The sequence below is a fragment of the Diabrotica virgifera genome, chromosome 3 (genome assembly GCF_917563875.1).
Source record: "Diabrotica virgifera virgifera chromosome 3, PGI_DIABVI_V3a".
Lineage (NCBI taxonomy): Eukaryota > Metazoa > Arthropoda > Insecta > Coleoptera > Chrysomelidae > Diabrotica > Diabrotica virgifera.
In genome coordinates, this window is record NC_065445.1 from 93,463,074 (window position 1) to 93,488,619 (window position 25,546).

Consider the following 25,546-nt stretch of genomic DNA (forward strand, 5'->3'; position numbering starts at 1 on the left):
GAAATGTTCCAACCACATGCTCAAAACAACAACACTGATGCAGAAGATAATATTCAATATTTAGAATATCCATACTAACTAGAAGCACCATTGGAGAAATTCACTGCCAAATAAGTTTTCAACAAAATTCAAACAGATCTGCATCCGAAAAAGTTCCCGGGGTTCGACTTAATTATTGCAAGAATTCTAAAAGAACTTCCCAAGAAAGGAGTGCAATATTTAACACAGATTTTTAACGCAATCTTAAGAACCGATTACTATCCCCTTTTGTGGAAAGCAGCACAAATCATCTTAATACCCAAACCAGGCAAGCCCAGTCTACTTTAAGTGACATCAAAGGTTTTTGAAAAACTACTACTAAACAGATTACAGCCAATCCTCGTGGAAAAGCAGCTAATACCTAACCACCAGTTTAGACTTAGACAACAACATGCTACCACTGAGCAATTTCACCGAATCTGCAATTCCATAAACAAAGCTGTAGAAGAAAAAAAACTGTTCTGCAGCCTTTTTGTATGTCTCGCGGGCTTTTGACAAAGTATGGCACACTGGCCTGCTATACAAAATAAGAAAAGTCCTTCCTCTCAACTACTTCCTAATCCTCAAGATCTATCTTTCCGACCACGATTTCCTTGTAAAAGTAAAGGATCAGTGCTAACATATCCAATTAAAGCTGAAGTACCTCAGTGTAGTGTCCTTCGACCTGTTCAATTCTACACAGCCTTCCTACAAGTCAAAACAAGCACAACCACATTTGCAGACGACACAGCAATCCTTGCGGTTTGCTCCAAACTGCTCCAGACCAATCTCGATAAAATAAAGCATTTGGTTACAAACATGGCGAATTAAAGTAAACTAAAGCAAGTCATATTATAATAGCTGGGAGCGGATTAGTGTGCGTGATAAGTAATATGGAAAAACTATACGGGGATATGTTGAATTAGTTGTGTACATAACTTTCCTTAACGAACGGAAACCAGAGTTGGGACGAGGGTAGTTATAAGGGGTCAAAGTATAGGATTTTATAATTTTTTTTATGACACTTATGATCGAGATAGTGCACCAAAATCTGGGAATAAGTAGGTCATGACGTAACTAAGTAAAATCTCTAGGGGCGGAACGCTGCGTGGCCGACAAAGGGGTGGGGGTAGGGGTGAATATAAAAAATATAAAGGGTTTTTTGCGACGTTCGTGATTGAGATAGTGGACCAAAATTTGGGAATAAGTAGACTATGACATAACTAAGTAAAATCTCCAGAGGCGGAAACCAGAATGGGGGCCGAGGGTAGTTATAAGGGGTCAAAGTCGCGGTTTTATTATTTTTTTTTGACGCTCATGATCGAGATAGTGCACCAAAATTTTGGAGTAAGTAAGTCCTGACGTAACTAAGTAAAATCTTCAGGGGCGGAACGCTGCTTGGGGTACGCAGGGGTGAGTATAAAAATATAAGTGGTTTTTTTGCCGTTCGTGATCGAGATAGTGCACCAGAATTTGGGAATAAGTAGATCATGACATTACTAAGTAATATCTCCAGGGGCGAAACGCTGCGTGGGGGACAAATGTTGTGCTGCGTCACAAAAAAAATAACACAAACTGTGACTTTGAACCCTTAAAACTGCCCTTATCACCAACTCTGATTTCCGCCCCTAGAGATTTTGTTTAGTTACGTCATGATCTACTTACTCTCAAATTTTGGTTCACTATCTCGATCACGTACGTCATAAAAAATCTCTTATAATTTTTATATTCACCCCTGCCCCCACCCCTCGGTCGGCCACGCAGCGTTCCGCCCCTGGAGATTTTACTTAGGTACGTCATGACCTACTTATTGCCAAATTTTTGTGCACTATCTCGATCATGAACGTCACAAAAAAAATAATAAAAACCTTGACTTTGACCTCTTATAACTACCCTCGTCCCCAACTCTGGTTTCCGGCTCTGGGAATGTTACTTAGTTATGTTATGGTCTACTTAGTCCCAAATTTTGGTGCACTATCTCAATCACAAACGTCGCAAAAAACTCCTTATATTTTTTATATTCACCCCTGCCCCACCCCTTTGTCGGCCACGCAGCGTGCCACCCCTGGAGATTTTACTTAGGTACGTCATGACCTACTTATTGCCAAATTTTTGTGCACTATCTAGATCATGAGCGTCACAAAAAAAATAATACACACTGCGACTTTGACCCTTTATAACTACCCTCGTCCCCTACTCTGGTTTCCGGCTCTGGGGATTTTACTTAGCTATGTCATGACCTACTTATTCCCAAATTTTGGTGCACTATCTCAATCATGAGCGTCACAAAAAAAATAATAAAAACCGCGAATTTGACCCTTTATAACTACCCTCGTCCCCCACTCTGGTTTCCGGCCGTTGGGGAAAGTCATGTAATACACAACTAATTCAACATATCCCCCTATAGTTTTTCCATATTACTTATCACGCACAAAATCCGCTTCTATCTCTCCGACTATAACGTTCACTAATCGAAAAGGTGCATGCCCAACCGTCTCATTAAATAACCAAGTACTACAACACAAGGATGATATAAAATACCTAGGTATGCACTTGGACCGCAAATTAACGTGGAAGAAACATATATTCACGAAAAGAAAACAGTTGGGTCTGAAACTCAGTAAAATGTACTGGCTAATCGGAAAAAGGTCACAACAGAATTTGTACAATAAAATTCTAGTATACAAGTCAGTCATAAAGCCAATTGATATGGGATCCAACTGTGGGGATCTGCGTCGAGATGTAATATCGACATCCTGGAGAGATTCCAATTGAAGACCTTCCGCATTACCACAAATGCACCGTGGTACATACCCAACGAATATACCAATCACGATCTTCAAATGAAGATTGCCAAAGAAGAAATTGTCAATGTATTGGTGAGTATCCAAGCCTGTCATGCTGTTGACTAGATTCTCCGCCAAAGATAATTTTTTGTTTTTTCTTTCGATTTTAGTTTAGTATCAAGACATAGTTTTTTATGTAGCTTGATATATCTTTCTAAGAAAATTTCTGAACGCACCCCATTTATATTTGACAGTAAACAAATATCTCAATTTCCTGTATGACTTTATGTTTACCTTTTTTGCAGCACGTAGTGAAACGGTTTAGTAGTTAGTGCGTGCGAACTTTTTAAATTTACAATGCCAAGGGGACGACTTGTCAAGCAAATGTGCGACTACAGAACGAGGCACAGAAAATAACAAATCGGATACAACATAATGTCAACTATCCCACAGAGTTTTTGAATTAGTTGGAATTACCTGGACTCCCAGAATGTTTGCAAGTTTGTCGTTGAAGATTTATTTGAACTGTTTACTATATACTAGCTTTCGGACTTACCTTACGCTTTTAACAAAAGTAACAGTTTGAGGAAACTCTTTTGGATTGGTTGTCTCCAAATAAACGTCGAAATATGAACACAAACGAACAATTTGTAAAGATAATACTGATGGTGAAAGTGCTTCTCTGACACTCACATTCAATAACCGCTCCATATCCTGAAACGATAAAAACTTAATAATAACTGAACAAGTAATTTTGCTGGACAGCTATCTTCACATGACAATATACCTGAGTATGATATGACACAAACATTGACAATGTCCTTTTACTTTTTTTAAACACTACTTTTTGCGTTCAACCTTCAGAGTTCAGTAATCCCTTACTTCTACTCTTTCCAAAGTCTTACTCGTAAACCCCCCTAAAAACTATGACAATCTACGCTTATGGTAAAGGTGTTTACGGCGCACGTGTTTTTCAATTCTAGGCTTTAATTCTAAACAAACCGTATGGCGCTATATACAATTTTAGCTCCTCTATATCTATATTGTGAATCATTAAGCATGCACATTAACGGGATACGGTATAATGTACATAAACTGTTAAAAACTAAGTCAGGAGAAGCTGAACTATAAAAACTAGAACTGGGTTACATTTTCTCAGAGATGTGACGTCCATAAATTTAGTAGCTGTGATGTTGCCGTATTACTCATGATCAAAACATAATTATGGTGTCTAACGCCTTAGCATTCTTCTGTAGTGATCAATTAATAAGCGCCGTGAGCCACGGACCCTGTCTTACACAATACTGCTCATTCATCGACCGACTTAATTTATTAGTGAATAGAGATGGGACCAGGGTTGCCAGATGAAGTGAAGCAAAAATCGTGAAACTCGACTACTGAAAATCGTGTAAAATCGTGTAAAGTCGGAAAATGCTTAATAAACCGTCCTTGAATGGTTGTGAGTCTGCGCAGTAACGAAAACTGTGTTACTGCGCATAATTATTCGCTATCGCGCATGCGCGTAACCATTCAAGAACGGTTGGTGACTGGCTAATATTTATACCTTCCTAATATTTTCAGGGGATTCCCCTATATTTTACTTTAGTGTAAATGAGTACTTACCTTGAGACTCTTCCAATGATGTTTATGTTATCATTATGGTATGTTATGATTAGGTATGAAAGTATAGATTACAAATATCGGAGGATTTCTCTTTCTTTGCAAAGTAATTTTTAAACAATACAGGAAAGGTTTAAGTGAATTTTAATAAAAATGTATTAAAAATACTACTGAAAATTTTTAATGGTAAAAATCGTAAGATTTCGTACTTGATTCGTGTAATCGTGTAAAATAGGAACAAGTCGTGTAATTACACGATAATTCGTGTAATATGGCAACCCTGGATGGGACTTAACCTACCGGTTATAATCTAAACCCGGTTTTGTTTACTCCGGAATAATCGGATTTCCGGTTATTTTTTTGTCCTGGTTATAACCGATTTTTTCTTTTTAAAGTAATAACCGGTGAAAAATCGGATATTCGGAAGTTACCTCTGAAAAAAAAAGAGAACACTGATGACTGGTATCTATTTACCATCCCAATAACTTCCAGTTCCCACTTCACCATCGTACTACGCACTACATAATACACGCCTATCGATTGATTATTTTGGTAGCGATATATCCTTTCAATTGGCATTTCGTCCTAAGCAATACGACCTCTAGTGGATATTGCCGTAACCGAGCTAAGAGCCATTATTTATTTTCTTTCACGTTGAAGGTATACTGTGTTTTTCGAGTTTTTTAGTACTTTATTTTAGCTTTAAAAATGAATTACTATTGTTGTGTTCCTGTTGTAATACTTGGGTCAAACGGACCCAGAATTAAGTTTTCATCTCTTCCCCAAAACCAACGAAAACGAATCAGACTGAAACTCAGGTGGTTTTGACATGCTTTTTTTATAATAATTACAAATGCTGAAATGATATTCCAGTACTTCGCAATTAGTATTGCAAGAGTCCAGAATGTTCAATGCTGAGTGATAGAATATACTGGATCATAGCGGTCACTGTACCGTAACTCATGTGTGGCAAATGTACATTTATGTTTTGTTAGTAGCAGAAAGTGTTTTGTGGATGTTCACTAGAGATATGAGGACTTTTCTATTTTCTACTGTTTTATTCACATCTTAGTAAGAAATAAAATTTGTAAGTACTAACTGTGTTTCATTTCGTTTCGAAATTTGGCAATGTATCTATCAATACACAGGCGTTTTTGTTCCGTAAACTAGCAGAGTGCACTCAATACATACTTACTTATACATGTCAATATAAAAGTTACATTTTGTTTTTTTACAAAATTCATATTTTCGAGTATTGTTGCTACATACAGGCCAAAAAAATTGCAAAATACTTTTTACTAACCAAACTTGTAGGTCTGGATCCCGCGTATGAAAAAACAGTTGATTAATAGCAAGCTGAAAATTTGTTAATAGCTTAAGGGTGTCTAGTCGGACAAACTTTTATATATGGGAACACTGGAATAGGGGAAGTTTTAATTGTGGAACAGGTTAAAAATTTGGAACGGTCAGACCACGAAAACGGCACATGTATTTTGTCCGACAGAACAGACTTAAACTCTCCGAACAGAGATTAAACTCTCATGCAAAAATCAGACTGCTATTTATCACCAAATGAGCGTTTTAATGAGTGGAACATGTAGAATATGTCAAATGAAAGGAATTATGACAGGTGATAAATAGCAGTCTGATTTTTGAGTTTAATCTCAGTTCGGAGAGTTTAAGTCTATTCTGTCGGACAAAATAAATGTGCCGTTTTCGTGGTCTGACCGTTCCAAATTTTTAACCTGTTCCACAATTAAAACTGCCCCTGTTCCAGTGTTCCCATATATCAAAGTTTATCCGACTAGACACCCTTAAGCTATTAACAAATTTTCAGCTTGCTATTAATCAACTTTTTTTTCATACGCGGGATCCAGACCTATTGGTTTTGACAAATTTAGGGTTAAAAAAGGTTTAAGTGTATTCATAACTTTACAATTATTCTTTATAAACTTCAAAAATAACATGTAAGGGAGATAATTAGACTTTATTGGAATGTTTCCAACGGGCTATCGATCGAAGTCTTTAATTTATGTAAGTAGGTATGTTTTTACTGTCAACATACTGTAGAATTGTTAGGTAAATAAATAAAAATACTAACATGTCTTTTATTCTTTACAAAGGTAGTGTACGTAAAAATAATTGTTTTATTGAAGCAAAATTCAATAGTTATTTATGAAACAGTTCGTGAAGTATAATTTATGCGCACGCACGCGATGTTTAGAGCACAAGCAGAGCGAGTGCTATACATCGCGTGCGTGCGCAAAAAATACTTCACGCACAGTTTCATAGAATATTTTATCTACGATAAATAATTAAATAAACTGCAACTCTTCGTCACTGGAATACATTTGTATTCTACAATTTTTAGAATTTTGACATTTAAAAATTCAAACTTCTTTCAAACCACAAAACTGTTGTAATTTATTGCTCACATGTCATCACCATGACAACGCGAAAGTTAAGGATATTTTATTATATGGAAGTGTGCCAAAAAACAGTGCGAAAAAGTAAATCATATTTAAAATACATTCTTACTTCACGCACACTTTAAACCCTTCACGCACTAAAGACAATTTTCACAAACTAAAAATTTATACATAATATGACATAGAGTAGATAAAATCAATTTCAATTATTAATAGACTGTTGTCAAAAGATGCAAAAACTACAAATAAAATCAAAACGGCAATTTCCATCTGTATTTGCCCATAATATTTGTGATTTCTTTTATTGTATATTTTCCATATATTTGTAGGGTGTATCTTGAATTTTTGATTGCTTCCAAAATCATAGATAAACGAACAAAACTACTCAAAAATACATAAAACTAATGAAAAACACAATACAATATGTAAACAATTATAATGGCTCTTAGCTCGGTTCAATTTGATACCGCATTGGCGCTGCAATCTTAATCCGAATCGTCAATAGTATCGACATCGATTCGAATGAAATATCGCAAACTAACGTGCAATGTAAATGTAAAATTGTAACCTATTGAATATTCACTACTGATTAAAAAAACGAATACCAGTTTTTGAAATAACCGGTTTTTTGATCGGTTATAACCGCCACGTTAAACCGTAAGTAAAAAAAAAACGATGTAACCGAAAACCGGGGTTTTGCCAACAACCGCGATCCCTGCCAGTGAATGACAATTTTAAGTCGCAAATCTATTTTGAATTTGATATTGCTGCGTTTGAAAAAGTTCTGGATGGAATGTGGCTCGAACCATCAGCCTATTTATTATGGTATGGTATGGTAACTGGGGCAGGGCCCACTTGTGAGCCCTTCAGACACTTATACTTCCTACGGCGGATCCATTGTATCACCCCTATCTTATTGATAAGGTCCATAAGAACCTGGTCTTCGGCGTTGTTGAGGACCAGACTGCACCGGGCCCCATGTCTGTCAGAATCAGCAGGGGCTGCAAATCTGAGCTCCTCCTGCTGATGCCATCCCGAACGTCTAATCTTTCAGCAACCTTATGGCCTCACAGAAATCTACTAGTCTCTTCAAAGGCAAATCCATCACCTGGCTCAGCTACATAATATCTCTGATAGGCCAATGCCGGTCACTTCCAGAGACATGTGAGGAGATTTCTTTCTCCTCATCACATAGACGGTACCGTGTATCATCCGCCAATCCAAGCAGATGTAGGTGCCGCCTGAGTCAATAGTGACTGGGAAGCATAATAACGACAAAAGAGCATTTTCTATGGTCCCAGTATGTGGAGCCTAGCCTGTCTCAAACTTTAACAACTGGCCCAGGAGTCCTGGAACCTCCGCAGAAGAAGCTCCCTGAGATTACCCCGACCAGTACTGAATGGTAACCCAATGGTACCCCACAGGCAGAGTGGATGAGCCCCGTCTTGCCATAGCCCGATCAAAGAACAATCTGACCCCAAAAAAAAAGGAAGGATGAAAATTTGGGAATAGGTAGTTGAAATTGTCTATTATTATATAAGAAAAGTTTACAATTCTACAGCCCCTCAATTTTACAAAAATGGAGGGGAATACCCCCACTCGAAGATGAAAAAAATACATTCAAAATAAGACCGGAATTGGATAAAATGACTAATTCTAAACAACTTTTCTTCTATAGAGTTTTTTCACTAAGTCAATAGTTTTCGAGTTATTTGGAGTGAATATGTTCATGTTTAACAAAATAAAACATGTTTTTGGACGGTTTTTCGGAGATAACTCAAAAAGTAAGTATTTTAGCGAACAAAATATTATTAGCAAAAGTATAGCCCATCTAAAATTGAAAAAAATGGTGTATACATGAGGTCTGTAGACCCAGTAGAAGCAGAGTTGCAGCTAATGAAAAGTAGTTTCTTCTTCGTCAAATTCCAAATCGAATATTTCAATGTGAAATAACCAAAAAAAACGGAGCACTTTTAGGGGAAAATTCATTTTAACTTTTTTAAAGTGTTTAAAAAAAGGTTTATTTTTGTATAAAAAAAACTTGTAATATTAAAAGTAAGTGAATTACGCTCCAAATATTGTTGGTCCTAATTAGCATCACATATACATTTTAACATTACCACTTCACGAGTTACTTTGTCTATGTATTATTTATATGATCTGTAAGTTTCATCGGTTCAAAGTGCTTCGTTTTAAAAAAGCTGTAGTTAAAATGGCTTGAACGAGTAACTAATCACGAGTTTGGGCAAATTTTGAACAGCCATAGCATAACCAATTTTTGTCTAACAAGAAAACAAAAACTCAAAAATATTCAAAAAAGCAAAACGTACATTTTACTACTCTTTGAGATTTTTGGTATTCCTAATTGTTTTTAAGTTAATTCCATAAACAATTACGATTTTTTTTCAAAATAAAAAAATGTTTTATTTTAAACCCAATTTTTTTTCAATACTGAGCACTTTGAACCAATGAAACTTATAGATAATATAAACAATACATAAGTAAAGTAACTTGTAAAGCGGTAACGATTAATTTTATTTGAGAAGCTAATTAAGGGTTGATTTTCGCCATTTTCTACCAAAAAATAAAAGGGACGAACAATATTTTGAGCGTCACTCACTTATTTTAATGTTATAAGTTTTTTTTAAAAAACAAAAATAAACCTTTAAACATTTTAAAAAAGTTGTAATGAATTTTCCCCGAAAAGTGCTCCGTTTTTTGGTTATTTCACATTGAAATATTCGATTTGGAATTTGACGAAGAAGAACCTATATTTCATTAGCCGCAACTCTGCTTCTACTGGGTCTGCAGACCTCACGTAAACACCATTTTTTTTGAGTTATCTCCGAAAAACCGTCCTCGAAAAACTCGAAAAGTATTGACTTAGTAAAAAAAACTCTATAGAACAAAAGTTACTTAGAATTAGTCATTTTATCCAATTCCGGACTTATTTTGAACGTATATTTTTTCACCCCCGAGAAAAAATTTTTCACCCCGTATTTTCCAATTTTTGTAAAATGGAGGGGATGTAGAATTGTAAACTTTTTCTTATATAATAATAGACAATTTCAACTACCTATTTCCAAATTTTCATCCTTCCTTTATTTTTTTGGAGGTTTTCGTAAAATTTTGCGTTGCCTGATCGGGCTACCAGGGAGTATTAGCTACCAGAGACTCTATTAAACTCACACCGATGAAAATCCGCACGTTTGGAGGCGATTACAAAATCGTTTGGCTTAGGAAGCTTCTTGATTTGATACACAAAAAAACTTTAGCTATACATGATGATGGCTACTAAACGGAATAATTATATCAAAACTTCCATAATTCGTTGTAATACAAATGAACGAATGCCAATTCGATCCATAAATTGATTTTAAGAAAATACTACAAAAAATTGCAATGTATTTTAATATGGACATAGCTTAAAGTATATGTAAGCGTTTACTTACTCTTATTTCATCGTCATTTTCCGAATGATGCACTCCATTATAATTAACACAAACCGAAATGATAGGTAAAGTACTTGGGTAGTTACTTTTAATCACGATAAATGCTTCCAGAGAGGCTGAAACAAAAAAACTTTTAATTACTTTTACTATATATACAGGTACATAAGGTACTAGTACACTTTAGAAGACAAAAAATAAGCATTTTTCAAGAATTTTTTTCTCAGAACTTTTATTAAAAATGAACATATACTAATATCTAACTCTTAGAGAATAAAAAAAATATATCTTTTTCATTTATGCACGTACACTAATATTGTAGGTAGAGGGTGCCAAAGTCGAGGCCTCGAAAAAAAGTAGTTCCGATGGCGGATAGTTAATCTCAGGATTGGGATCACTGAAATAAAAAAATCGCACGGCATTTGAAAAAGGAAGGTTTCTTACGTGACAATTTACCACCGTTAGTGAAAAATTCCGCAAAAAGAATTTTACGGGAATTTGAAAAAATGTTGTGAAAAAATCGCCCCTTTTTCTTCTTCTTCTTCCTCTTTATAAGCAATTCTGCTTGTTCATTAACGGACTGATACCTCTATGGAAGGTTGTCACTCCATCTTTTGCGCGGTCGGCCGATACTTCTTCTACCTATTCTACCAGTTTTTCATGGTTCAAAAATATTTATTTATTTTTTATTTTTTGGTCAAATTGTGGTAAATTATCACGTAAGAAAGCTTTCTTTTTCAAATGCCTTAGGATTTTTTGTTTCAGAGTTCCCAATCCTGAGATTAACTGTCCGCCATCGGAGCTACTTTTACTCACAATCGGTTAGTAATTTATGGATTTCTAACCTTTGAAGTAATCAGGAAGCGACTTATTACTTACTTTACTTTCCCAGCTAGCCGGGAAAGTACTTTCCCGGCTAGCATCTGTCACTTTTCTACCTGCAAATGTCAATGTCATTTTTGATTAAAAGATGGTTTAGAAAGAATAGAATCCACTCAACATTTATTTAATTAAGAAACAACAACAACAATAACAAAGAGAAAACTATTTGGAATTATAAATATTAATAGTTACATTGGAATTATGATTACTATTAACGGTTAAAGTAAGACCGTGTTGCTCAAAATTATGAGTTTCAGAAATAGATGAAAAAAATCTATCAGAGTCAATGTTATTACGAAGGTCACAGTATTGCTTTATTAATTTTATCTATTCCGATTTTGTAATTACAAATGTACGGGAAGAGTAGGTTTTTGTGACAGGAATCACTATTATAATTCGATTTTCTAAAATATCCAGGTCACTTATTTTCATTTTTAAAAGTTCATCGCACCTACAGGCTCCGGAAATGCCAATAATTAAAGCAACCTAAAAAAATTTAATATAACATATATTTAATATGCACTAAATAAATTAAAATTACCTTTTGAGGAAGATATTCTATCGGGGCATTGTTTAAAAATGTATCGATGTCTGCTTCAGAAAAAACACTTGACTTTTTAGCTTGATATCCCACATTCTGCCTTTTCAAAAATGCCCGCAATTTTGCGTATTTACTAATATCAACATTATGCCTAAAGTTTAATACTGCTCGCAACATCGAATATCTTGACCATAATGTGGAGGCTTTACTTTGTTTGCTCATTTCACAAAAATAAGCAAGAAGTACCGTCTCAGAGGTATGCTGCACACCTTTAGCCACGCACCATTTACTGTATAGTTCATAGGTGTTTTCATACCTCTCCCTGCTTTTTTCAGGAATTATTCCTTCAGTAGCTCTCTCTGCAGCTACCCGCAGTTCTGGTGGCGTACATTCAAATTCACTATCAGACATTTTTGTAAAATAAACACAATTTGATTATATGTACAATTAATGGCGTCGTGTATCGCCTAAATGTCAGATTCAACAAACTTGTTTTGTTACCTAGCAACGATCTCACAGGTTACTTAAAATAATTCATCTTATCACATAATGAAAATGGATACAGATATTTGAAACGAAATTATTATTGGTAGATTGTGAGTATTAGAAATCCATAAACTACTAACCGATTGTGAGTAAAATAGTATACAAACCTCGCGGGAACTCATTCTAGCCTCGCGTCTGTAGTTTACCTCGGTGCTTCGCACCTCGGTAAACTACCTTGCCGCTCGGCTGAAATAGAGTACTTTCCCGCTAGGTATGTAATATACTATTTTTCGAGGCCTTGACTTTTGCGTCCTCTACAATATTAGTGTACGTTAATAAATGAAAAAAGATATATTTTTTGTACTCTCTAAGCGTAAGATATTATTATGTAAAAAGTTTTTCCACCTACCTCTACCGAAAGTATACTTTTCCGGACCTGATTGTAGGGAGCAAAGTTGTACTTTTCTTCCCTAGGGAGGAAAAGTAAAAGTGACGTCATTCATGAAATATAACTTATTGACGCCCTGTACAATATCTATTTTCTATTACGTAAGTATCTATACATTTTAACGTTTTTTTATAAAACACCCAGTATTTTGCAGAATGGTAAAAAACAGTAAATTGTTACTTTGATTTAACAATGTTTACATTAATAATTTGACTTATATTTGACAGTTGACAGTTATAGTATACCTACTTGTTAGTTTTAGTTTTAATAAATTTTGTTGGTTAGTTACATAAATAAATTAAGTAAAAATGAAAAATGACTTGTTATTAATTTGAGGAAGGTGGAAAAACCATATGTATAACATGAGAGTAAAGTGCCTTTTCCTCCTTTGAATGATTACTGCCCTCCGCTACGCGTCGGGAGGAAAAGTAGCACTTTCCTCCCTTGTTATACAAATAGCTATTATGTTCATTTTTAATAAAGGTTCTGAGAAAAAAATTCTTGAAAAAAATGCTCATTTTTGGTCTTCTAAAGTGTACTAGTACCTTAAATGGTAAATACACAATGTCAGAATTTCATGCAAATTAAACTTAGTTAATTTGTACTAAATTACTTTGTTTTGACCTTTGTCAACTAGTTAATCTAAAATAATTTTATTTTTATAGAAATAATAGATATTTTTACGAAATTTGTTAAAACTTAGCATGGGACAAAAATCCATAGTTTGATAAACGTAAAATGTTTGGATAAAATAATTGAAAACATTACAAAACAGCAAATTAGATTAATTAGATTAGTGTTCCATTATTTTTTATGTATACAGTGATGAGCGCGCTAATAACCGGCAAAATAACGCAAAAGATGGGAAACATAATACGTTGTGTAATAAAAAGGGATTAAAGAGTAGAGGTGTAAAATTAGCTATAGGAACCTATAAATTTACATTACATTACATAGTTTCCCAACTCTAGACGTCGAATTTTATAAAATTCTCATGTCACAGTGACAGTTGCCATACTCCTCCGATACGTCTAAAGGTGGGAAACTATGTGATGTAATGTAAATTTATAGGTTCCTATCGATAATTTTACACCTCTACCAGTTTCATCTCTTTTTATTTCACAACGTATTACGTTTTCCATCTTTGGCTTTATTTTGCCAGTTCTTAGCGCACTCATCACTGTATATTATAATATAATATGTAATAGTTAAACCGTATGTTTAAACCGAGAACATGGGACTTAGCATCAACATAAAAAAGACGAATCACCTATTTAGATGAGAAATAAGCCACAATTAAATTGAAAAAAATAATTTTATTAACGTTTCGACGCCCAAATCGGGTGCCTTTGTCAAAATACAAAATACTACTAAATTAAACAAAAATGTTGTTGCTTAGTAAAAAATTCTTCTAATAATTTATTTAATCTGATTCATTTATATCGGCAATTCAGACATACATTTTAAAGTAGAAGACTTTAAAATGATATTACCAATATTTATGATTGGCGTTCCTGGGACCACTGTACTGAAAGATAGTTCATTTGATTACATGAAATCAACCCCAACTCAAGAATATCCGCCACACAAAAAAATCATAGCATGTGATCTGTCTTTAAAAAGACAACCAAATGCAACGGTGACAGTAAAATTCTCATAAATATTGGCAATATTATTTTAAAGTTTATCATTTTATATGTCTGAATTGCCGATATAAATGAATCAGATTAAATAAATTATTAGAAGAATTTTTTACTAAGCAACAGCACTTTTGTTTAATTTAATAGTATTTTGTATTTTGACAAAGGCACCCGATTTGGACGTCGAAACGTTAATAACATTATTTTTTTTCAATTTAATTGTGGCTTATATCCCATCTAAATAGTTAATTATAAAAATGCCACAAGGAAATAGCTTCAGAACAACATTAAAAAAGACGAAGTTCCTTATAATCAGCAGTCAATTATGTCAATATCAAAATGCAAGACTATCATATAACAATCAAGATGTAGAGCGCGTAACAAAATTTAAGTACCTGGGAACCTGGCTATGTGAAGACTGGATGTCGGATATGGAAATTAAATGTCGGATAGAAAGAACCAGAAGTGCATTCATGAAATTCAGAAACGTCTTTACGAACTCTGACTTTGACCTGAACCTAAGACTAAGATTCACGAAATGCTATATATGGTTGGTGCTCCTATATGGCATGGAAGGATGGACTTTAAAAATAAATACAATGAATCAGCTAGAGTCATTTGAGATGTGGATTTATCGACGAATCCTCTAAAGTTCCCTGGACCGCACGAATAACAAATGAAGAAATCCTGAGAAGAATTGGTACAGAACGACAACTGCTATGCACAATTAAACAGAGGAAATCGGCATACCTGGGGCACCTAATTAGAAACGAAAGATACCTACCAGTTTCTGCAAACCTTAGTTGAAGGAAAGATCAAGGGAAGAAGTGGAGTGGGCAGGAAGAAAATGTCATGGCTCCGTAATGTCAAACTATGGACAGGGCTAAGAAACATAGGAGGCCTAATACATACTGCAAGGGATAGAGAAAAATGGTCAAACGTGATCGCGAACATCCATTAGTGGATTGCATAAGAAGAAGAAGAAACCGTAAGAAAAGTAGGTCGAACTAGCGAGGTGTTGGTTTGTTTATGTAAAGACGAAGGTGAAGTTTAGTAATGTAATGTTTAATAAAGACAAAAACACGACCTTGTACAAATAAAACATATGATCCAAAGTATATATCGAACGGAGGATATAAAAAGAGGAAACGATTGATTAGTAAGGAGAATCGCGAATGTGTGCTTAATTAGTTAGAACCTACGACAACGTGAATTTATCTTCTTCTTCCTTCTTGTATGTAGGCTTTAAAGCCTGTTTCTTGTTCAATATTAGCCTCCGAAATTGTTTAGGTTATCGCACCATCTTTTTCTTGGTCTGCCAATACTTCTTCGTCCATTTGGTGGCTTATCTCGTGCTATTCGTACTATCCTATCCTCTGCCATTCTACTAATGTGTTCGTTCCACTCCTGTTTTCGTTTTGTCACCCATGCATTTGTCTTCTATATTGCATGATCTTCTTATGTTTTCGCTTCTCTCCCTATCCAACAGAGTTTTCCCTGATATTCGTCGGAGTATTTTCATCTCTGTTGTTTCTAGTAGTCGTCTCGTTTTAGATGTGTCAGGTCTTGTCTCCACCGTGTCAATACAGGTCTAATTGCTGCTTTATAGTTCTTGCTTTTGTGTCTTGTCTTAGGTGTTTGTCTTGTCTTTTAAGCTTTGTTGTCGTACTTCCTCTTCAACATCTCCGTAACTGGTTATATCTATTCCCAGATATCTAAACCTTGCTTCCTGCTTTATTATTTTCCCATCAATTTAGATTTTACATCGTAGTGGGTATTTAGATGTTGTCATACATTTGGTTTTTTCTGCTGATATTATCATATTGTATTTCTTGGCTGTTGTATTGAAGATGTGTGTTAATATTTGGAGATGGTCTTCTGTCTCGGCGATTAATGCGGCGTCGTCTGCATAACATAATATTTAGATTTCTTTGTTCCCCATTCTGTAACCATGACTTTTACGTACTGTTTTTATTTTTTCGTCCATTATTATATTAAAGAGCAGTGTCCATTATTATATTTCGTCCATTATTAAAGGTATAAATTGCGTTAGTTTTCCATTTATCTTTGCCTGTATTCGATTATGAGAGTAGATGTTTTCGATGGTTTGTATAATATTGATTGGTATGTTTCTTCTATACAGTAAATGTAACACGTCTTCGACTTGGATGCGATCGAAAGCCTTTGTCAGGTCTATAAAACATAGATATGCTGGCTTATTGTACTCAATGGCCTATTCTGTGATTTGTCTCAGTACAAATACGGCGTCTACGCAGGATCATCCGGATCTGAATCCTTGTTGTTCATCTGATAAAGTTGTTAGTTTATTGATTTTGTTGGTTAGGACTTTTGTGTTTAGCTAAAGTGCGGTGTTCAGTAGATTTATACCTCTATAATTGTTGGGGTCTTCTTTGTCTCGTTTCTTGAACATTGGTATCATTATGCTGTTTCTCCATGCGTCTGGTATCTTGCATTGCAATATTAGTTTTTGTATAAGTTTTGTCATCTCTAGGGTTATACTTTCTCCTCCGTATTTTAGAAGCTCGTTGGTTATTCCGTCTGGTCCTGGTGACTTTCTATTTTTGAGTGAATTTATGGCTATCTCTACTTCCTGAAAACTGATTTCTATTTCGTGTCTTAATTTAGGTAGGTTATTGTTTTGATTATTATTTTCTTTTCCTTTAAACAGTTCCGTCAAGTATCTTTCCCATTCGTTTGCTGGTATGTTATTGTATTCCTTCAATTCTGCCATTTCTTTCCGTTGGTTTCTTATGAGTCTCCATATTTGTTTTTGTGTTCCGTATAAGTCGCTTTCCATCTTTTTTTGTAAACTGCTCTCAGTGTTCATTTTTTGTTCTTCTTACCAACTGCTTTGTTTCATTTCGTATTCTTCTATAGGTCTCTCTGGATTCTGGAGTGTTTGATGTTTTATACTTCATGTAGGCGTCTCGCTTCTTTTTACATTTCTCTTTTAACGTGAATTTATGTAGTGTATAAATGAGAATATTTATGTTTTCCTGGGAAAAATGAATGCGTTTGAAATGTGGCTTTATCGTCGAATTCTGAAGATATCCGATAGCGACCACATTACTAATCAGGGTGTTTTGCTGAGAATGCAAAAAGAAAAAGAGCTGTTAATCACAATAAAAACAGCCAAAATCGAATACCTCGGTCACATCATGAGGAAGAGTGAAAGATATAGACTGCTGCAACTAATATTGCAAGGAAAAGTAGAAGGAAAGCGAGGACCAGGAAGGCGAAGGATTTCCTGGCTGAAAAATCTACGTACGTGGTTCAACATAACAACCACAAATCTCTTTAGCGCAGCAGTGTGCAAAGTACAGATTGCCATGATGGTCGCCAATATCCGAAACGGATAAGCACTACAAGAAGAACTAGGGGAAAATGACGCGAATTATGAGGCATAAGAGAACCGGTCCTTTCCGTCCTTACGATCCAACACGACAATATCCATAATTATTTATTAACACTTTACTTACCACTTCCTCTAGATATCTGAAGAGAGTAAAATAAATCGGAAGGTGCCACAAGTTCCTCTTCAAGAAATGTTTTGGTAAATTCCAACTGACAATACTTTTGATACGATATTGCGATCCATTTGGAAATAGAGCATGTAAAGCTGACTGGACAGTCCGCAGGTTTAGGCATTGTAGGAATAGTATTTTGCTCTACAAATAAAAAGAATGTGTGTGTACTTTGTACGCACGTAAGAAGATATTCTTCTATTATATAATAGGTAATTTAAACGAAGTAAATATACTTAAAAGGTTATTTGTATTTTATTTAAAAATCAAACTAACTTTCTTATCTACCACTTTCAAAAATTTTTATTAAAACAACCAAAAATAAAAAAAAATATGAATCGCCCAGGAATTGAACCCGCGTCATTCCAATCTCATAGCTAACGCATTACCCACTACTCCAGCGAGGCCCTAGGAATTGACATGTAAGTTTCGGATATAATTACACAACACGGCGACATATAGTGTAAAAATGTTATGCTTACATAAAATTTTATTATTTTACTACAGAGAAACACAAATCAAAAAACACAAGAATTATAATAAATAATACATTTCCTAAAAACACTAATATATTCTTTTAATGACTTATTTGCACGGTTACAGATACATACATACCTATCTTGAAAGATTAGCAATGAACTACATAATTACTGTCAGAACTACATGCTGTCAGTGTGCGCAGGCGCGCAGATTTATGTACAATTTTACCCTCAATCGATTCGACGCTAAAGAAGAATATCTTCAAAAATACGATATAAGTACATAAATATAGTATAATATTCATACCGGTGCATCCTAAAGTGGTTTATACTAGGGCGGTCCGATAAGCACTTAGCCTTCAAAAGAAAAACGAAAATTTTCGAAAAGTGGTGATTTATTTCTGAACGCAGTCTCCTTTTAGCTCGATACACTTGACCCAACGATTCCCCACCTTCTTTAACCCGTCTGAGACATACCTTTTCTCGAGGTCTGCAAAGTAGGCTTCCGTGGCGTGGTGAACTCTTTATTCGACTTAAATTTCTTACCGGTGAGTGACTTTTCAAGTTTGGAAACAAAAAGAAGTCGTGCAGGCCCAAATCTGGAGAATACGTTGGATGGAACAGCAGGTTGTAGCCCAATTCGACCAATTTGGTCATGGCGATGGCGGAGGTGTGAGCCGGAGCGTTGTCATGGTGGAAGAGTAATTTTTTTCTTCCCCAATTGGGGCTGATTTTTCTGAAATTCGGCGTCTAATCGGGCTAATAATGCGGATTAAGTATAGTCCTGTGATCGTTTTGCCCTTTTCCAGGAAGTGAATATAGATCACACTTTGTGAATCCCAGAAAACGGTGGTCATCGCCTTTCCGGTCGATTGGACAGTCTTCGCCCTGTCGGAACACGTTCGCGGGGTGACGTCCCCTATATCTACTGTTCCTTGGACTCTGGTGATTACCAGTGGAACCATGTTTCGTCGACGGTTATGAAATAATGTAGAAACTCATTTGGATTACGCTTAAACAATATCAGACATTAGAGATATTGCATAGTCACTTTTGCACTTGCTGTATTACCATCCATCTAATGGCACTACAGCCCAAATCGAGCCTTGGCCTCCTTCAATAAGCTTCTCCAATCGTTTCGATTTACCGCTGTTCTTTTCCATGAACGCGTTCCCAGGAAGTTCCTGGCATCCTCATCGACTTCGTCTTCCCATCTCTTTTTAGGTCTTCCAACCGGTCTTCTTCCCTGCATTCTTGCATTCAGCAATTTTCTGGGGATTCTATTCTCATGCATGCGAACCACGTGCCCTGCCCACCGTAATCTCTGTAGTTTAGTGTGTTGTGCTAGAGTTGGTTCGCTGTATTGCTCGTATATTTCTCTATTATACCTAATTCGCCAGTTGTTATTTTCCCTTATTGGGCCCAGTATCCTACGTAATACTTTTCTTTCAAACACATCTAATGCATTGGCAGATTTCTGTGTCACCACCCATGTTTCGCAGCCATAACTTACTATGGGCCTGATTATTGTTTTATATACCCGGAGTTTTGTTTTCCGGTGTACGTCTCGCGATTTGAATATGTGGCCCATCGCGAAATATGCTTTATTTGCCAGCACAAGCCTTCTATTTATTTCCGGTTCTTCTTCACTGCTTGTAACCAGATCCATTCCTAGGTACGTGAATCTATTCACATGTTCTATATCGTCAATAAAGTGTTGTTGCGCCGGTCTATTTGATCTGGTTTGTATGAGTAGTTTTGTTTTATTTGTGTTTATTGCTAGCCCTACTGCTTCTGCACTCTGTTTCAACTCAACGTAGGTTTCTTCCGCTGCATTCATTGTTCTGCTCATTATGTTTATATCATCCGCGTATGCTGCTAATTGGGTAGATTTGTTTGTAAGTATGTTGTATTACAGCACGCGTTATTTTGACAGTAGAGTCGTTACGCTGTGCGGTATTCGTTGCGCTATTTTATTTTCAGATTATGTTTGTTGTTTGTCTTTCATTTAAACCAAGTTTACTTGTAATAATTTTCTAAAATGAGTACCTCAGACTCAGACAGTAGCAAACGAAAGATTTACATCTGATGACGATTTGTGTTTATTAAAATAAGTTTTAGGTCAAAATCAATTGACTTATTCAGAAAATTGGACGTTAGTTCAGGAGCACATGAAGTGTACAACAGAATTTTTTTTTTTATTTTAAGAACACTCAAAGATCAATTGTTTCTCATGCTCGATATTTGGAAGAGAATTCAAACCTTCATTCCATTTGAATCAAATTCTTTATTTTTAGCATGTAATAGGTGTATGTTCATCTTTCAGAATGTTATGCAAGATGATAAACTAGATGTCTTCATCATTAGCATTGGCCAAAATGATAGCTTCTACCTAAATCTAAAAATACCGCCATCAAAATGTTGAGCAATATCTGTATTTATGACACGTCTGAGAAATGTCAATTATGTCAAACTAGCGCGGTGTAAATAGCGCTATTGTTCTGAAGTGGCCTCATGGTTACGTTTATTGTTCGAAGTTAGAAAATGCGGCAGCCATCGCGCCAACAGCTATTTTATGCCCAGAATTTTTTTGAGATGGCTACTGTCTCAACTATTTCACGCACCTTTAGTCGGCGGTCTACCAAAGATCGTGGATTTATTTCACGTTATCCTCAGTGGTAACCGTTTTTGGGATACCTGGGAGTGACTTATCAAAAACCGACTTGCCACCACGTTGAAACTCGTTAAACCATTTTTTGACGGTTTCCGTCGAAGGAGAAGAGTCACCGTTTACAGCATTCAAGCGCTTTTTGATCTCGCTGCGGGATCTACCTTCTAAATACAAGAGTCGAATCGCCGACTGATATTGCTCTTTTTTCATTTTTCTAAAATCGCCAAACACGCCCGCTTACACATGCAGTCAAAACAAAACTATAAGTGTGATTCGGCTGATATTTTGATATAGGCCGTCTACAAGAATGTATTATACGATGGTAAATTTCTCTTGTGATAGTCGCGCTATCGGGCGGAGAGGCTAAGTACTTATCGGACCACCCACGTACTTTATAATAAATAAAGGATATTGTAAAATTGTATACGTCATATTTTAATTGAATAGCTCCTAGAATTTATAAACCAAAAATAACTTTCAAGCTGATTATATCAGAACTATAAAAAATGCACTTCAATTATTTTACTTCTGACTCCACACAATTACATTCTATAGTTTTTTAATATACAAATTGTATTATTGAGTGTACAGTGTGGCAAAGCCAAAAGGAATAAATTCATTCTTTCGTAAACTAGGGACTTAAAATCCTGAAACGGGTCGAATTTTATTTTTAATTTATGATTTTTGGCATATATATCATACTAGTGACGTCATCCATCTAGGCCAAGGGTCGGCAACCTTTTGAGCCAGAAGAGCCAAAAATTACAATTTACAAAATTTCAAAGTTTTTCGAGAGCCACAATTTTTTTTTGGTCAACACTAAATAGTACTCACACAAATAAAGTTCTTTGATAAAAAAAATAATCTATTTATTCATAATATTATATATTATATTATATATTATATATGTATATATATTCTTACATTTCATTTATTCAAGTAAAAAATTAAAACAAATATTCACTTACAACACTAACTTCAATAACAAACAATTGAGCAAATAATCTGAATGGGAGCCTTGGCTTTGCATGGTTTTAGAAAGTTTGGATAAATCTGGCTCATAACTTGTTGTTTTAAGTTTCAAACACGACTCTAAATTTTTATTTGTTAGTTTACTATTTTAGTTTACTTTTAATTATTATATTCATGCAAGAGAAAGCTTTCTCGCAAGAATATGTCGATCCAAAGATAGTTAGCACTCCAATTGCCAACTTTTTTACCTCACTGTAGCAATTGCAATCTGGAAGACTATTCCATGCGTCGATATAAGTCCCTCAATTCGCGGCATTTCTTTCAAAGCTGTCCACTTTTGTTGCGTTACGTACATACATTTCTGGACCTCCAACTCTTCTAACTTGCTTTTCAATTCTGTAAATTTTCCACTCCACAAAACTTTACTTTTTTAATCGATCAATTGCATTTCTAAAGATCCAGTATAATTATTCCAAATGGCTCAACGTGGATTTCGTTACTGTGTTTTCGCAACTGTGGTTTCGTTGTGTTGAGAGGATTTACTATGAATGCTAGAGTGGTTTTGTTGGTTTTTAATTGTTCAAATATGCCTGTAAATTCATCTTTAATTTTTTTGTAACTGTGCTGAAGTAATTTGTGTCAACAGTTGCACTGGTTTTGTCGCGATATTTCGGTATTTATTTATTTTGGTAAAATAAATAATATTTGCGTGTGGAACTAAAGAGCCGCAGCTTCACATCCAAAGAGCCGCATGCGGCTCGCGAGCCGCAGGTTGCCGACCTCTGATCTAGGCGTAATGACACAACCCATATTTTTTTTAAATGAAAATAGGGGTCGTGTGCTAGCTCATTTGAAAGGTTATTCAATTTTCTATTCAGTAATATAAATATTAACGTATGTAATTATTTATACACGGTGTCCAAAAAAATGTTTAATTAAATTATTTTACACAAAAAAATAATGTATGTAATTGATTTAATTCAAAATACACTTTAATGCTGTCAAAAAACAGAGAAAAAAGTTTATTTTACAAGTAAACTTTGTTTTTTGCTTAAATTAAATTTTTAAATTGCCAAGAGGCAGGTGGGTGACAGCTTGAACATTGAATTTAAGCGAAAAGCAATGTTTATTTGTCAAATAATAATTTTTTTTCTGTTTTGTGACAGCAGTAAAATGTATTTTAAATTAAATAAATTACATATAGTCCAGAAAGCCACTGCGGATCCGCTAGGAAAAATATTCTAATTCGGATTTTTTGCACAATCTTACTCAAAAAGGACTCCTTTTAACAAATTTGCATGTTGCCAGGACCAAAAGGTGGTCAAAAATTTTTTAAACGTTTTTTTTTTGTTTTTTTCCTAAAATTATTTTTTTTGCATGGAAAAAAGTTTTTTTAGGTTTTTTGGATCATTCCAAACAGAAAAGGTCTTTAGTGACTTTTCTCTAAAAATGATAGTTTTTGACATATAAGCGATTAAAAATTGAAAAATTGCGAAATCGGCCATTTTTATCCCTCAAAAACTATGTGAAAAACTGAAAATTTGAATGTTGCCAAGGTAGGTAGATATTCTTTAAACATCGATTGATGAAATCCCGAAGAGGATTTTGCAATACAATATTCAAAACTCCTTTGTTTTTTAATTGCTAATCAAGCGTGCGCGACACTATTTTCCACCGACAGTATGGTGCAAATGAAAGGAATAAATTCGTTATTTCCTAAACCGGCGACTTTAAGGAAAAATCCCGAAACAGGTCGATTTTTATTTTTAAGTTACGATATTGTGGCATATATGGTATACTAGTGACGTCATCCATCTGGACGTGATGACGCAATCCATGATTTTTTTAAATGAGACTAGGGGTCATGTGCTAGCTCATTTGAAAGGTTCTTTAATTCTCTATTCAGTAATATAAACATTTACATATTTATTTATACAGGGTGTCCAAAAAATTTTTATTAAATTAAATTATTTGACAAAAAAAGAAGTAGAAGGACACGCTGTATAAATAATTATGTAAATGTTTACATTACTGAATAGAGAATTAAAAAACCTTTCAAATGAGCTACCACACGACCCCTATTCTTATTTAAAAAAATCATCGATTACGTCATCACGCCCAGACGGATGACGTCACTAGTATACCATATATGCCACAATATCACAACTTAAACATAAAAATCGACCTGTTTCGGGATTTTTCCTTAAAGTTGCCGGTTTACGAAATAACGAATTTATTCCTTTCATTTGCACCATACTGTCGGTGGAAAATAGTGTCGCGCACGCTTGATTAGCAATTAAAAAACAAAGGAGTTTTGAATATTGAATTGCAAAAAACTCTTCGGGGTTTCATCAATCGATGTTTAAAGAATATCTACCTACCTTGGCAACATTCAAATTTTCAGTTTTTCACATAGTTTTTGAGGGTTAAAAATGGCCGATTTCGCAATTTTTCAATTTTTAATCGCTTATATGTCAAAAACTATCATTTTTAGAGAAAAGTCACTAAAGACCTTTTTTGTTTTGAATGATCCAAAAAACCTAAAAAAACTTTTTTCCATGCAAAAAAAATAATTTTAGGAAAAAAACAAAAAAAAAACGTTTAAAAAATTTTTGACCACCTTTTGGTCCTGGCAACATGCAAATTTGTTAAAAGGAGTCCTTTTTGAGTAAGATTGTGCAAAAAATCCGAATTAGAATATTTTTCCTAGCGGATGCGCAGTGGCTTTCTGGACTAATACATTTTTCTTTTTGTGTAAAATAATTAATTTAATTTTTTTTGGGAACCCTGTATAAATAATTATGATAATATTTATATTACTGAATAGAGAATTGAATCACCTTTCAAATGAGAGGACACATGATTCCTATTATCATTTAAAAAAATTCATAATTTAGAAATAAAATTCGACCGGTTTCGGGATTTTCCCCCTTGTATAATTGCTTGGGCCCACTATTAAAAACATTTATTACTTCACTCATGAGGTCGGACAACTTTTCTATTTCGGAAAATTTTGGGGAGGAGCGTTTCGTAATTATAGAGGTTTCGAAACTTTGGTGTGCCCGACCTAGAGTACCCTTAAAAATTTGTCGGACAATATAACCACTACATTGGAAGAATTTTTGTCAAATAATCCTGCAAAAAAAGCATAATTTAGCATCATGAAATTTATACCCTCACAGCTAATTTTTGCAGGATTGTGTGATAAAATTTTTTACAATTAACTAGTAATATGGTCCGAGAAATTTTTAAGAGTACTCCAGTTGTCGGACGCACCAAAGTTTAGAAACCTCTATATTTATGAAATGCCCCCCACCCCGAAAATTTTCCGAAATAGAAAAGTTGTCTGGTTCGACATGAATAACTGAATAAAAAAAAGAGGTAATATTTTTTTTTAAATTGTGGGCCCAAGACCTAGTAGTTGTCTCTTTTTCTCAAACGGGGTTTGATGTCTGAACGAGCAGAGGGAGCGAAGCGAGCGAGGCGAGTAACCGACGAGTTCGATAAAGAGTTTTTACTGACGTGGTGCATACAAAATTTTATCGCCACTCATAAAAAACATTAACACTTACTTAGCACT

The 25,546-nt window shown here is 34.9% G+C and overlaps 1 protein-coding gene across 2 annotated transcripts in view; it reads right to left on the reverse strand.

The window, feature by feature from the left end:
* The window catches only part of LOC126881925 (THO complex subunit 5 homolog), a 91,016-nt gene that overhangs the window by 698 nt on the left and 64,772 nt on the right, over positions 1-25,546 (reverse strand). For both annotated transcript variants that reach the window (XM_050646661.1, XM_050646662.1), the window contains exons 9-11: positions 17,800-17,988; positions 10,306-10,421; positions 3,361-3,518 (exon numbers count right to left, since the gene is read on the reverse strand). In XM_050646661.1, the coding sequence (XP_050502618.1) occupies positions 3,361-3,518; positions 10,306-10,421; positions 17,800-17,988 (463 nt within the window). The remainder of the gene's footprint in view (positions 1-3,360; positions 3,519-10,305; positions 10,422-17,799; positions 17,989-25,546) is intronic.